This window comes from Salmo salar, chromosome ssa15, assembly GCF_905237065.1.
Source record: "Salmo salar chromosome ssa15, Ssal_v3.1, whole genome shotgun sequence".
Classification (NCBI taxonomy): Eukaryota; Metazoa; Chordata; class Actinopteri; order Salmoniformes; family Salmonidae; genus Salmo; species Salmo salar.
Genome location: NC_059456.1, coordinates 68838003 through 68854724, shown reverse-complemented (window position 1 = coordinate 68854724; position 16722 = coordinate 68838003). Strand labels below are relative to the sequence as shown.

At 40.3% G+C, this 16722-nt stretch overlaps 1 protein-coding gene across 3 annotated transcripts in view; it reads left to right on the top strand.

Annotated features, from left to right (window-relative positions):
* Positions 1-16339, top strand: part of LOC106572254 (DNA (cytosine-5)-methyltransferase 3B) — a 66355-nt gene extending 50016 nt beyond the window's left edge. For all 3 annotated transcript variants that reach the window (XM_014146292.2, XM_045695994.1, XM_045695995.1), the window contains exons 21-22: positions 1012-1130; positions 14178-16339. In XM_014146292.2, coding sequence (XP_014001767.1) covers positions 1012-1130; positions 14178-14319 — 261 coding nt within the window. In that variant the 3' untranslated portion in view covers positions 14320-16339. The remainder of the gene's footprint in view (positions 1-1011; positions 1131-14177) is intronic.
* Positions 16340-16722: the final 383 nt, after the last annotated feature.

Here is a 16722-nt window from a genome sequence, read left to right as displayed (position 1 = left end):
TCGGCAATTTCATTGGTCTAATGAAAGCTTCATGCTGCCAAAAAACTGAGCACGTCACAGAATGTGTTTTTTGGAAGAAAAGAAATTGAAAGCGGGAAAAATCCATATATTAGCCGCGTCATTGTTAAAGCCGCGGGGTTCAAAGCGTGGGGAAAAAGTAGCGGCTTATAGTCCGGAATTTACGGTAGTGGAGTGTTGCAGAGATGGCTGTCCTTCTGGAAGGTTCTAACATCTCCACAGAGGAACTCTGGAGCTCTGTCAGAGTGACCATCGGGTTCTTGTTCACTTTCCTGATCAAGGCCCTTCTCCCCTGATTGCTCAGTTCGGCCGTGCGGCCAGCTCGAGGATGAGTCTTGGTGGTTCCAAACTTCTTCCATTTAAGAATGATGGAGGCCACTGTGTTCTTGGGGAACCTCAATGCTGCAGACATTTTTTGGAACCGCTCCCCAGATCTGTGCCTCGACACAATCCTGTCTCGGCACTCTACGGACAATTCCTTCGAGCTCATGGCTTGGTTTTTGCTCTGACATGCACTGTCAACTGTCGGACCTTATATGGACAGATGTGTGCCTTTCCAAATCATATCCAATCAATTGAATTTATCACAGGTGGACTCCAATCAAGTTGTAGGAACATCTCAAGGATGATCAATGGAAACCTGATGCACCTGAGCTCAATTTCGAGGCTGATAGCAAAGGGTCTGAAAACCTATGTAAATATGGTATTTCTGTTTTTTATTTTTCATAAATTTGCAACAATTTTTTAAAACGTGTTTTTGCTTTGTGTAGATTGAGGGGGGAAAACGATTTAATAAAGTTTAGAATAAGGCTGTAACGTAACAAAATGTGAAAAAAGTCAAGGGGTCTAAAGACTTTCCGAATGCAGTGTGTGTGTGTGTGTGTGTGTGTGTGTGTGTGTGTGTGTGTGTGTGTGTGTGTGTGTGTGTGTGTGTGTGTGTACACACACACATAAAGTGTATTAATATGAGTGTGCATTTTCTTTGTCTGGTAGTTTGGAAAGGTGCGCACCATCACCACGCGCTCTAACTCTATCAAGCAGGGCAAAGACCAGCACTTCCCCGTCATGATGAACGGCAAAGAGGACATCCTGTGGTGCACCGAGTTGGAGAGGTGAGACCTAGAACCACAACTCTAATCTCACTGTGCCACTCTCTTGGGACTAATTTGTCCCAAGTGCGCCCTCTACCTTTTTTAACTGTGGTGCCTCTGTTAAAAAACAATGTCAAATCACATTCCTGGGTCATGTCACTAGGCACCAAACAAAAGAAAACAGACTGAAACAAGGAGGGACTACCGGAACTTGTCTGTAGCTCGTTTTTGTTTTCTGTTGCAAAATGTTTTGCTACTGTGTGCACTAATGAATGAGACCCAACTCTGCCCACAATGCCCTCTGATGCCATTTTAATGCTAATAATCATACATTTTATTTTAAGCGTTTTCCATGACACCCGAAGTCACTTTACATACACAAGAAAATCAGCAGGATAAATAGCAATACAATGACATATTAAATAAGTATAAAAAACCTGATGACAGACTAACCATAGAGAACACTAAACATGATGACAGACTAACCAGGGAGAACACTAAACATGATGACAGAGTAACCATAGAGAACACTAAACATGATGACAGACTAACCAGGGGGAACACTAAACATGATGACAGAATAACCATGGAGAACACTAAACATGAAGACAGACAATCCAGGGAGAACACTAAACATGATGACAGACTAACCATAGAAAACACTAAACATGATGACAGACTAACCATAGAAAACACTAAACATAATGTCAAACTAACCAGGGAGAACACTAAACATGATGACAGACTAACCAGGGGGAACACTAAACATGATGACAGAATAACCATGGAGAACACTAAACATGAAGACAGACAATCCAGGGAGAACACTAAACATGATGACAGACTAACCATAGAAAACACTAAACATGATGACAGACTAACCATAGAAAACACTAAACATGATGACAGACTAACCAGGGAGAACACTAAACATGATGACAGACTAACCATGGAGAACACTAAACATGATGACAGAATAACCATGGAGAACACTAAACATGATGACAGACTAACCAGGGAGAACACTAAACATGATGACAGACTAACCATAGAAAACACTAAACATGATGACAGACTAACCAGGGGGAACACTAAACATGATAACAGACTAAGCAGGGGGAACACTAAACATGATGACAGACTAACAATGGAGAACACTAAACGTGATGACAGACTAACCATAGAAAACACTAAACATAATGTCAAACTAACCAGGGAGAACACTAAACATGAAGACAGACTAACCAGGGGGAACACTAAACATGATGACAGACTAACCAGGGAGAACACTAAACATGAAGACAGACAAACCAGGGAGAACACTAAACATGATGACAGACTAACCATGGAGAACACTAAACATGATGACAGACTAACCATAGAGAACACTAAACATGATGACAGACTAACCAGGGAGAACACTAAACATGATGACAGACTAACCAGGGAGAACACTAAACATGATGACAGACTAACCATGGAGAACACTAAACATGATGACAGACTAACCAGGGGGAACACTAAACATGATGACAGACTAAGCAGGGAGAACACTAAACATGATGACAGACTAACCATGGAGAACACTAAACATGATGACAGACTAACCATAGAAAACACTAAACATAATGTCAAACTAACCATGGAGAACACTAAACATGATGACAGACTAACCAGGGAGAACACTAAACATGATGACAGACTGACCAGGGGGAACACTAAACATGATGACAGACTAACCAGGGAGAACACTAAACATGAAGACAGACAAACCAGGGAGAACACTAAACATGATGACAGACTAACCAGGGAGAACACTAAACATGAAGACAGACTAACCAGGGAGAACACTAAACATGATGACAGACTAACAATGGAGAACACTAAACATGATGACAGACTAACCATAGCAAACACTTAACATGATGACAGACTAACCATAGCAAACACTAAACATGATGACAGACTAACCATAGAAAACACTAAACATGATGACAGACTAACCATAGAAAACACTAAACATGATGACAGACTAACCAGGGAGAACACTAAACATGATGACAGACTAACCATGGAGAACACTAAACATGGTGACAGACTAACCAGGGAGAACACTAAACATGGTGACAGACTAACCAGGGGGAACACTAAACATGATGACAGACTAACCATAGAAAACACTAAACATGATGACAGACTAACCAGGGGGAACACTAAACATGATGACAGACTAACCAGGGAGAACACTAAACATGATGACAGACTAACCAGGGAGAACACTAAACATGATGACAGACTAACCATGGAGAACACTAAACATGGTGACAGACTAACCAGGGAGAACACTAAACATGATGACAGACTAACCATAGAGAACACTAAACATGATGACAGACTAACCAGGGAGAACACTAAACATGATGACAGACTAACCAGGGGGAACACTAAACATGATGACAGACTAACCAGGGAGAACACTAAACATGATGACAGACTAACCAGGGAGAACACTAAACATGATGACAGACTAACCAGGGAGAACACTAAACATGATGACAGACTAACCAGGGGGAACACTAAACATGGTGACAGACTAACCAGGGGGAACACTAAACATGATGACAGACTAAGCAGGAGAACACTAAACATGATGACAGACTAACCATGGAGAACACTAAACATGATGACAGACTAACCATAGAAAACACTAAACATAATGTCAAACTAACCATGGAGAACACTAAACATGATGACAGACTAACCAGGGAGAACACTAAACATGATGACAGACTGACCAGGGGGAACACTAAACATGATGACAGACTAACCAGGGAGAACACTAAACATGAAGACAGACAAACCAGGGAGAACACTAAACATGATGACAGACTAACCAGGGAGAACACTAAACATGAAGACAGACTAACCAGGGAGAACACTAAACATGATGACAGACTAACAATGGAGAACACTAAACATGATGACAGACTAACCATAGCAAACACTTAACATGATGACAGACTAACCATAGCAAACACTAAACATGATGACAGACTAACCATAGAAAACACTAAACATGATGACAGACTAACCATAGAAAACACTAAACATGATGACAGACTAACCAGGGAGAACACTAAACATGATGACAGACTAACCATGGAGAACACTAAACATGGTGACAGACTAACCAGGGAGAACACTAAACATGGTGACAGACTAACCAGGGGGAACACTAAACATGATGACAGACTAACCATAGAAAACACTAAACATGATGACAGACTAACCAGGGGGAACACTAAACATGATGACAGACTAACCAGGGAGAACACTAAACATGATGACAGACTAACCAGGGAGAACACTAAACATGATGACAGACTAACCATGGAGAACACTAAACATGGTGACAGACTAACCAGGGAGAACACTAAACATGATGACAGACTAACCATAGAAAACACTAAACATGATGACAGACTAACCATAGAAAACACTAAACATGATGACAGACTAACCAGGGAGAACACTAAACATGATGACAGACTAACCATGGAGAACACTAAACATGGTGACAGACTAACCAGGGAGAACACTAAACATGGTGACAGACTAACCAGGGGGAACACTAAACATGATGACAGACTAACCATAGAAAACACTAAACATGATGACAGACTAACCAGGGGGAACACTAAACATGATGACAGACTAACCAGGGAGAACACTAAACATGATGACAGACTAACCAGGGAGAACACTAAACATGATGACAGACTAACCATGGAGAACACTAAACATGGTGACAGACTAACCAGGGAGAACACTAAACATGATGACAGACTAACCATAGAGAACACTAAACATGATGACAGACTAACCAGGGAGAACACTAAACATGATGACAGACTAACCAGGGGGAACACTAAACATGATGACAGACTAACCAGGGAGAACACTAAACATGATGACAGACTAACCAGGGAGAACACTAAACATGATGACAGACTAACCATAGAAAACACTAAACATGATGACAGACTAACCAGGGGGAACACTAAACATGATAACAGACTAAGCAGGGGGAACACTAAACATGATGACAGACTAACAATGGAGAACACTAAACGTGATGACAGACTAACCATAGAAAACACTAAACATAATGTCAAACTAACCAGGGAGAACACTAAACATGAAGACAGACTAACCAGGGGGAACACTAAACATGATGACAGACTAACCAGGGAGAACACTAAACATGAAGACAGACTAACCAGGGAGAACACTAAACATGATGACAGACTAACCATGGAGAACACTAAACATGATGACAGACTAACCATAGAGAACACTAAACATGATGACAGACTAACCAGGGAGAACACTAAACATGATGACAGACTAACCAGGGAGAACACTAAACATGATGACAGACTAACCATGGAGAACACTAAACATGATGACAGACTAACCAGGGGGAACACTAAACATGATGACAGACTAAGCAGGGAGAACACTAAACATGATGACAGACTAACCATGGAGAACACTAAACATGATGACAGACTAACCATAGAAAACACTAAACATAATGTCAAACTAACCATGGAGAACACTAAACATGATGACAGACTAACCAGGGAGAACACTAAACATGATGACAGACTGACCAGGGGGAACACTAAACATGATGACAGACTAACCAGGGAGAACACTAAACATGAAGACAGACAAACCAGGGAGAACACTAAACATGATGACAGACTAACCAGGGAGAACACTAAACATGAAGACAGACTAACCAGGGAGAACACTAAACATGATGACAGACTAACAATGGAGAACACTAAACATGATGACAGACTAACCATAGCAAACACTTAACATGATGACAGACTAACCATAGCAAACACTAAACATGATGACAGACTAACCATAGAAAACACTAAACATGATGACAGACTAACCATAGAAAACACTAAACATGATGACAGACTAACCAGGGAGAACACTAAACATGATGACAGACTAACCATGGAGAACACTAAACATGGTGACAGACTAACCAGGGAGAACACTAAACATGGTGACAGACTAACCAGGGGGAACACTAAACATGATGACAGACTAACCATAGAAAACACTAAACATGATGACAGACTAACCAGGGGGAACACTAAACATGATGACAGACTAACCAGGGAGAACACTAAACATGATGACAGAATAACCATGGAGAACACTAAACATGAAGACAGACAATCCAGGGAGAACACTAAACATGATGACAGACTAACCATAGAAAACACTAAACATGATGACAGACTAACCATAGAAAACACTAAACATGATGACAGACTAACCAGGGAGAACACTAAACATGATGACAGACTAACCATGGAGAACACTAAACATGATGACAGAATAACCATGGAGAACACTAAACATGATGACAGACTAACCAGGGAGAACACTAAACATGATGACAGACTAACCATAGAAAACACTAAACATGATGACAGACTAACCAGGGGGAACACTAAACATGATAACAGACTAAGCAGGGGGAACACTAAACATGATGACAGACTAACAATGGAGAACACTAAACGTGATGACAGACTAACCATAGAAAACACTAAACATAATGTCAAACTAACCAGGGAGAACACTAAACATGAAGACAGACTAACCAGGGGGAACACTAAACATGATGACAGACTAACCAGGGAGAACACTAAACATGAAGACAGACAAACCAGGGAGAACACTAAACATGATGACAGACTAACCATGGAGAACACTAAACATGATGACAGACTAACCATAGAGAACACTAAACATGATGACAGACTAACCAGGGAGAACACTAAACATGATGACAGACTAACCAGGGAGAACACTAAACATGATGACAGACTAACCATGGAGAACACTAAACATGATGACAGACTAACCAGGGGGAACACTAAACATGATGACAGACTAAGCAGGGAGAACACTAAACATGATGACAGACTAACCATGGAGAACACTAAACATGATGACAGACTAACCATAGAAAACACTAAACATGGTGACAGACTAACCAGGGAGAACACTAAACATGATGACAGACTAACCATAGAGAACACTAAACATGATGACAGACTAACCAGGGAGAACACTAAACATGATGACAGACTAACCAGGGGGAACACTAAACATGATGACAGACTAACCATGGAGAACACTAAACATGGTGACAGACTAACCAGGGAGAACACTAAACATGATGACAGACTAACCATAGAGAACACTAAACATGATGACAGACTAACCAGGGAGAACACTAAACATGATGACAGACTAACCAGGGGGAACACTAAACATGATGACAGACTAACCAGGGAGAACACTAAACATGATGACAGACTAACCAGGGAGAACACTAAACATGATGACAGACTAACCAGGGAGAACACTAAACATGATGACAGACTAACCAGGGGGAACACTAAACATGGTGACAGACTAACCAGGGGGAACACTAAACATGATGACAGACTAAGCAGGGAGAACACTAAACATGATGACAGACTAACCATGGAGAACACTAAACATGATGACAGACTAACCATAGAAAACACTAAACATAATGTCAAACTAACCATGGAGAACACTAAACATGATGACAGACTAACCAGGGAGAACACTAAACATGATGACAGACTGACCAGGGGGAACACTAAACATGATGACAGACTAACCAGGGAGAACACTAAACATGAAGACAGACAAACCAGGGAGAACACTAAACATGATGACAGACTAACCAGGGAGAACACTAAACATGAAGACAGACTAACCAGGGAGAACACTAAACATGATGACAGACTAACAATGGAGAACACTAAACATGATGACAGACTAACCATAGCAAACACTTAACATGATGACAGACTAACCATAGCAAACACTAAACATGATGACAGACTAACCATAGAAAACACTAAACATGATGACAGACTAACCATAGAAAACACTAAACATGATGACAGACTAACCAGGGAGAACACTAAACATGATGACAGACTAACCATGGAGAACACTAAACATGGTGACAGACTAACCAGGGAGAACACTAAACATGGTGACAGACTAACCAGGGGAACACTAAACATGATGACAGACTAACCATAGAAAACACTAAACATGATGACAGACTAACCAGGGGGAACACTAAACATGATGACAGACTAACCAGGGAGAACACTAAACATGATGACAGACTAACCAGGGAGAACACTAAACATGATGACAGACTAACCATGGAGAACACTAAACATGGTGACAGACTAACCAGGGAGAACACTAAACATGATGACAGACTAACCATAGAAAACACTAAACATGATGACAGACTAACCATAGAAAACACTAAACATGATGACAGACTAACCAGGGAGAACACTAAACATGATGACAGACTAACCATGGAGAACACTAAACATGGTGACAGACTAACCAGGGAGAACACTAAACATGGTGACAGACTAACCAGGGGGAACACTAAACATGATGACAGACTAACCATAGAAAACACTAAACATGATGACAGACTAACCAGGGGGAACACTAAACATGATGACAGACTAACCAGGGAGAACACTAAACATGATGACAGACTAACCAGGGAGAACACTAAACATGATGACAGACTAACCATGGAGAACACTAAACATGGTGACAGACTAACCAGGGAGAACACTAAACATGATGACAGACTAACCATAGAGAACACTAAACATGATGACAGACTAACCAGGGAGAACACTAAACATGATGACAGACTAACCAGGGGGAACACTAAACATGATGACAGACTAACCAGGGAGAACACTAAACATGATGACAGACTAACCAGGGAGAACACTAAACATGATGACAGACTAACCATAGAAAACACTAAACATGATGACAGACTAACCAGGGGGAACACTAAACATGATAACAGACTAAGCAGGGGGAACACTAAACATGATGACAGACTAACAATGGAGAACACTAAACGTGATGACAGACTAACCATAGAAAACACTAAACATAATGTCAAACTAACCAGGGAGAACACTAAACATGAAGACAGACTAACCAGGGGGAACACTAAACATGATGACAGACTAACCAGGGAGAACACTAAACATGAAGACAGACTAACCAGGGAGAACACTAAACATGATGACAGACTAACCATGGAGAACACTAAACATGATGACAGACTAACCATAGAGAACACTAAACATGATGACAGACTAACCAGGGAGAACACTAAACATGATGACAGACTAACCAGGGAGAACACTAAACATGATGACAGACTAACCATGGAGAACACTAAACATGATGACAGACTAACCAGGGGGAACACTAAACATGATGACAGACTAAGCAGGGAGAACACTAAACATGATGACAGACTAACCATGGAGAACACTAAACATGATGACAGACTAACCATAGAAAACACTAAACATAATGTCAAACTAACCATGGAGAACACTAAACATGATGACAGACTAACCAGGGAGAACACTAAACATGATGACAGACTGACCAGGGGGAACACTAAACATGATGACAGACTAACCAGGGAGAACACTAAACATGAAGACAGACAAACCAGGGAGAACACTAAACATGATGACAGACTAACCAGGGAGAACACTAAACATGAAGACAGACTAACCAGGGAGAACACTAAACATGATGACAGACTAACAATGGAGAACACTAAACATGATGACAGACTAACCATAGCAAACACTTAACATGATGACAGACTAACCATAGCAAACACTAAACATGATGACAGACTAACCATAGAAAACACTAAACATGATGACAGACTAACCATAGAAAACACTAAACATGATGACAGACTAACCAGGGAGAACACTAAACATGATGACAGACTAACCATGGAGAACACTAAACATGGTGACAGACTAACCAGGGAGAACACTAAACATGGTGACAGACTAACCAGGGGGAACACTAAACATGATGACAGACTAACCATAGAAAACACTAAACATGATGACAGACTAACCAGGGGGAACACTAAACATGATGACAGACTAACCAGGGAGAACACTAAACATGATGACAGACTAACCAGGGAGAACACTAAACATGATGACAGACTAACCATGGAGAACACTAAACATGGTGACAGACTAACCAGGGAGAACACTAAACATGATGACAGACTAACCATAGAGAACACTAAACATGATGACAGACTAACCAGGGAGAACACTAAACATGATGACAGACTAACCAGGGGGAACACTAAACATGATGACAGACTAACCAGGGAGAACACTAAACATGATGACAGACTAACCAGGGAGAACACTAAACATGATGACAGACTAACCAGGGAGAACACTAAACATGATGACAGACTAACCAGGGGGAACACTAAACATGGTGACAGACTAACCAGGGGGAACACTAAACATGATGACAGACTAAGCAGGGAGAACACTAAACATGATGACAGACTAACCATGGAGAACACTAAACATGATGACAGACTAACCATAGAAAACACTAAACATAATGTCAAACTAACCATGGAGAACACTAAACATGATGACAGACTAACCAGGGAGAACACTAAACATGATGACAGACTGACCAGGGGGGAACACTAAACATGATGACAGACTAACCAGGGAGAACACTAAACATGAAGACAGACAAACCAGGGAGAACACTAAACATGATGACAGACTAACCAGGGAGAACACTAAACATGAAGACAGACTAACCAGGGAGAACACTAAACATGATGACAGACTAACAATGGAGAACACTAAACATGATGACAGACTAACCATAGCAAACACTTAACATGATGACAGACTAACCATAGCAAACACTAAACATGATGACAGACTAACCATAGAAAACACTAAACATGATGACAGACTAACCATAGAAAACACTAAACATGATGACAGACTAACCAGGGAGAACACTAAACATGATGACAGACTAACCATGGAGAACACTAAACATGGTGACAGACTAACCAGGGAGAACACTAAACATGGTGACAGACTAACCAGGGGGAACACTAAACATGATGACAGACTAACCATAGAAAACACTAAACATGATGACAGACTAACCAGGGAGAACACTAAACATGATGACAGACTAACCAGGGAGAACACTAAACATGATGACAGACTAACCATGGAGAACACTAAACATGGTGACAGACTAACCAGGGAGAACACTAAACATGATGACAGACTAACCATAGAAAACACTAAACATGATGACAGACTAACCATAGAAAACACTAAACATGATGACAGACTAACCAGGGAGAACACTAAACATGATGACAGACTAACCATGGAGAACACTAAACATGGTGACAGACTAACCAGGGAGAACACTAAACATGGTGACAGACTAACCAGGGGGAACACTAAACATGATGACAGACTAACCATAGAAAACACTAAACATGATGACAGACTAACCAGGGGGAACACTAAACATGATGACAGACTAACCAGGGAGAACACTAAACATGATGACAGACTAACCAGGGAGAACACTAAACATGATGACAGACTAACCATGGAGAACACTAAACATGGTGACAGACTAACCAGGGAGAACACTAAACATGATGACAGACTAACCATAGAGAACACTAAACATGATGACAGACTAACCAGGGAGAACACTAAACATGATGACAGACTAACCAGGGGGAACACTAAACATGATGACAGACTAACCAGGGAGAACACTAAACATGATGACAGACTAACCAGGGAGAACACTAAACATGATGACAGACTAACCAGGGAGAACACTAAACATGATGACAGACTAACCAGGGAGAACACTAAACATGATGACAGACTAACCAGGGGGAACACTAAACATGGTGACAGACTAACCAGGGGGAACACTAAACATGATGACAGACTAAGCAGGGAGAACACTAAACATGATGACAGACTAACCATGGAGAACACTAAACATGATGACAGACTAACCATAGAAAACACTAAACATAATGTCAAACTAACCATGGAGAACACTAAACATGATGACAGACTAACCAGGGAGAACACTAAACATGATGACAGACTGACCAGGGGGAACACTAAACATGATGACAGACTAACCAGGGAGAACACTAAACATGAAGACAGACAAACCAGGGAGAACACTAAACATGATGACAGACTAACCAGGGAGAACACTAAACATGAAGACAGACTAACCAGGGAGAACACTAAACATGATGACAGACTAACAATGGAGAACACTAAACATGATGACAGACTAACCATAGCAAACACTTAACATGATGACAGACTAACCATAGCAAACACTAAACATGATGACAGACTAACCATAGAAAACACTAAACATGATGACAGACTAACCATAGAAAACACTAAACATGATGACAGACTAACCAGGGAGAACACTAAACATGATGACAGACTAACCATGGAGAACACTAAACATGGTGACAGACTAACCAGGGAGAACACTAAACATGGTGACAGACTAACCAGGGGGAACACTAAACATGATGACAGACTAACCATAGAAAACACTAAACATGATGACAGACTAACCAGGGGGAACACTAAACATGATGACAGACTAACCAGGGAGAACACTAAACATGATGACAGACTAACCAGGGAGAACACTAAACATGATGACAGACTAACCATGGAGAACACTAAACATGGTGACAGACTAACCAGGGAGAACACTAAACATGATGACAGACTAACCATAGAGAACACTAAACATGATGACAGACTAACCAGGGAGAACACTAAACATGATGACAGACTAACCAGGGGGAACACTAAACATGATGACAGACTAACCAGGGAGAACACTAAACATGATGACAGACTAACCAGGGAGAACACTAAACATGATGACAGACTAACCAGGGAGAACACTAAACATGATGACAGACTAACCAGGGGGAACACTAAACATGGTGACAGACTAACCAGGGGAACACTAAACATGATAACAGACTAAGCAGGGGGAACACTAAACATGATGACAGACTAACCATGGGGAACACTAAACATGATGACAGACTAACCAGGGGAACACTAAACATGATTACAGACTAAGCAGGGGGAACACTAAACATGATGACAGACTAACCATGGGGAACACTAAACATGATGACAGACTAACCAGGGAAGTGAACTAGACAGAGGATAATAACTAAGACAACAGAGAATCTGGGTAAGCCTGTCTGAAGAGGTGTCTTTGGTGTGAACATATGGGAGTGTAGGGGTGCAGGAGGTAAGTGAGGTCGGTGGGTGCCAGTCCATTGTAAGTGAGGTATGTGAGTGCTTTGTAGGTGAGCATGAGCAATTTGAAGATGATCCTGTATTGAATTGGGAGCCAGTGGGAGTGATGTGGTCTCAGGGTCTGGTGTGTGTGAGGAATAGTCCAGCTGAATTTTGAACGCGTTTAAGTATGTCCAGTGTTTTGGCGGGCAGTCCATAGAGAAAGGCGTTGCAGTAGTCCAGGCGGAAGAAAACAAAGGTGTGAATGAGGGTTTCAACATTGGGGTCAGTGAGAGAGGGTCCGAGTTGTGAGATGTTTTGGAGGTGGAAGAAGGCTGACTTAGTGATGTTTCGGATGTGGGGTACAAATGACAGAGTGGGGTCAAATGTAACACCAACAAGGTTCCTGACTGTGGAATTGGATTGGATGGTGAAGCCGTCGATTTCCATTTTGAGTTCACCCAGTTTCTTGATGAGGGAGATGGGGCCCATGAGTTTTGTCGCCATTTAGTTTTTAAAAGTTTTCACTTCACAGAGATAGTCAACAACATGGGGGTTGCAGAGTGGTGGTGTTTTGTGTGGATGTAGATTTGTGTCTGCATAACAGTGAAATCTGAGTTCAAATACTAAACCGTAATGGACCTAACACTGAGCCTTGTGGGACACCTTGTGATACACCATTGTTCTGATCATCTGTTTCCTCAAGGATCTTTGGCTTCCCAGTCCACTACACAGATGTGTCCAACATGGGTCGCGGTGCCAGGCAGAAGCTGCTGGGCAGATCCTGGAGCGTACCCGTCATCAGACACCTGTTTGCCCCACTGAAGGACTACTTTGCATGTGAATAATTCCCTCCCTGATCCATCACTCTATCCATTCCACACCCCACCTTGATCTTCTCCAATCATGAGGCTGTGTAGGTAATGGTAGGGGAGGGCCCCTTCTGGAAGAGCAGGAGGACACAAGACTGGGCGAGTACAAATGGTGACTCTGCTCTCACCCCTCTCCGTTCAGCCTAGGTGTTTTCATCCAACACACTTGAAAAATACCCTACAATCAAGGAGCCAAACCTGCTTCTACTGAGCGAAACCAGCCCTGCCATAGGGGGATCATTTGAGGGTCCGGCTCCTATAGCCTTCCCTGTAGCAAAAGGCTGTGCTGAGTGTGACATGGAAAATACCACTGACGGTCAATCAGAAGTGCCAATGCCAAGTTATCCCCTGGTAGCGAAAGTATTATTTTAGGGTTTTAAGGTTTTAAACACTGCTTTTATTTTTTTTTAATTAATGACTTCCCCTTATGTTGTCTTTGACTGGTTTTGTTGTGATCACCATTTTTGGGGGGGTCAAACATATTTTGATGCCACGCTGATTTATATATATTCTTAAATTGATTTAGATCTCTTTATGAATGAGTAGAAATGTTTGTTTTTTTTTCATTTTTATGTCAATATAGTCAGGGTTGGGAAATATACATGTTCTTCTCCCAAATGCCAATGCGACTGAAGAAGAATCCATTCTCAGCCATATCCAAATATATATTTTTTTAAATACTGTAAAATCAATGCAAAGACATGTAAAGACATCTCAATATTGGACATTTTGACATTTGTCATCTGCTACTGTTCTAAGATATCCATATTTTTGAACTGGAAGTTTTTCACCAAAAATAACTGGGCATTACCTCATCATCCAGGGCATCTAAAAAAAAACACCTTGGTCATCTGTTCAAAAACAACAACAAAAACATTTTACACTTATTTTTTAGTCACTGGAATGTTTTATAGAACTTTTATACTTCATTGTTATACTGTATATATGCAAATGTTTACAGGATTTAACAGTATTTGATTGGACTGGGAGTTTGACTGTCCTAATGTCATCTTAAATTAATATTTTTAAATCTGTGAATTTCAGCAGTTGATAACCCCCAGTAAGGGGCATAGATATGCCTCACCTCACATTAAAGTACTCTGGACTTCAGATTGAAGTACAATATACACTTTTTGTCTACTCATTTTGGCTACATTTGTAGCCCTTTTTTGATTTGGTAATTGAATGTGTACAGTTTGCTATTCAGTTTTTTAAATACTGGACATTTAACAGATTTGACATATCATATGTGCACAGTGGAGACCTGCCAGTTATTTGTTTTTGAGTTGTCTGTACTCACTGAGTACTACTTAATAATACTCACTCATTCAGGGTGCCTTTTATCAGTATGTTCAAAGAGCTACTTCAGTTACACACTGGTTGTATGTCCATGACATAACCAGCAGTTGCTTTACTTCAAAGGTTATTTTTTACTAAGATGCCAAAATACATAAATCGTTTACATGCTTTATCACTACTGTATCCTTTTAAATGTTTGCTGAATGTCATGCTTATGATTTTGAATATTCTAAAAGTTTTTTCTATAATTTTATGACTGTACCTTTAAAATGTTTAGTTTAATATACTCAGATATTCTGCTTTTTTGCAACAGTATCTGAAATAGTAGCACAATATACTGTATTTTAGGCTTGCTTCACATTTATCATTTTATAGAGCATTTTAGAACTTGATTTTAATCAATAGGATTTTTTTATTGTCAGTGGATGTTAGATTTGCAACTTCGACAAATGTTAGATGTGTATGATTTATCTTTTGTGAAAAATACTTTCTCCAGTAGTACTGTACTTTCATTGTGCTTTCAGCATTTTTTCATTAACCTTTTTTAATCTACACTTGTGGTTTGAAGTACAAGCAATTCAAAAAGACCAGTCTGCTATTTTTGTACTTCTTGTGCACTTTTTGAAAAAGCAGCAAGAAAGTATGTCTGTGTACTCAGTATATGTTACTTTTATTCAATAAAAAGCCTTCATTCTAAGCTGACATATGGAATTGTTTTAAGAAAGTCATACTGTGGATCATTTAGCTATTTGATTTTGAATTTTAGGACCCCTTTAGGCATCAAAAAAAAAATATATATGCGTTTTTCACTATATATATTTTTCACTATATATATTTCACTATATATATATATATATATATATATTTACATACACTCAATTAGTATTTGGTAGCATTGCCTTTAAATTGTTTAACCTCTCTTGGGTATGTGGGACACACTATTCAACAGCCAGTGAAATAGCAGGGCGCCAAATTCAAAATGACAGAAATCGCATAATACAAATTTCTCAAACATACGACTATTTTACACCATTTTAAAGATACACTTCTCCTTAATGCAACCACACTGTCCAATTTCAA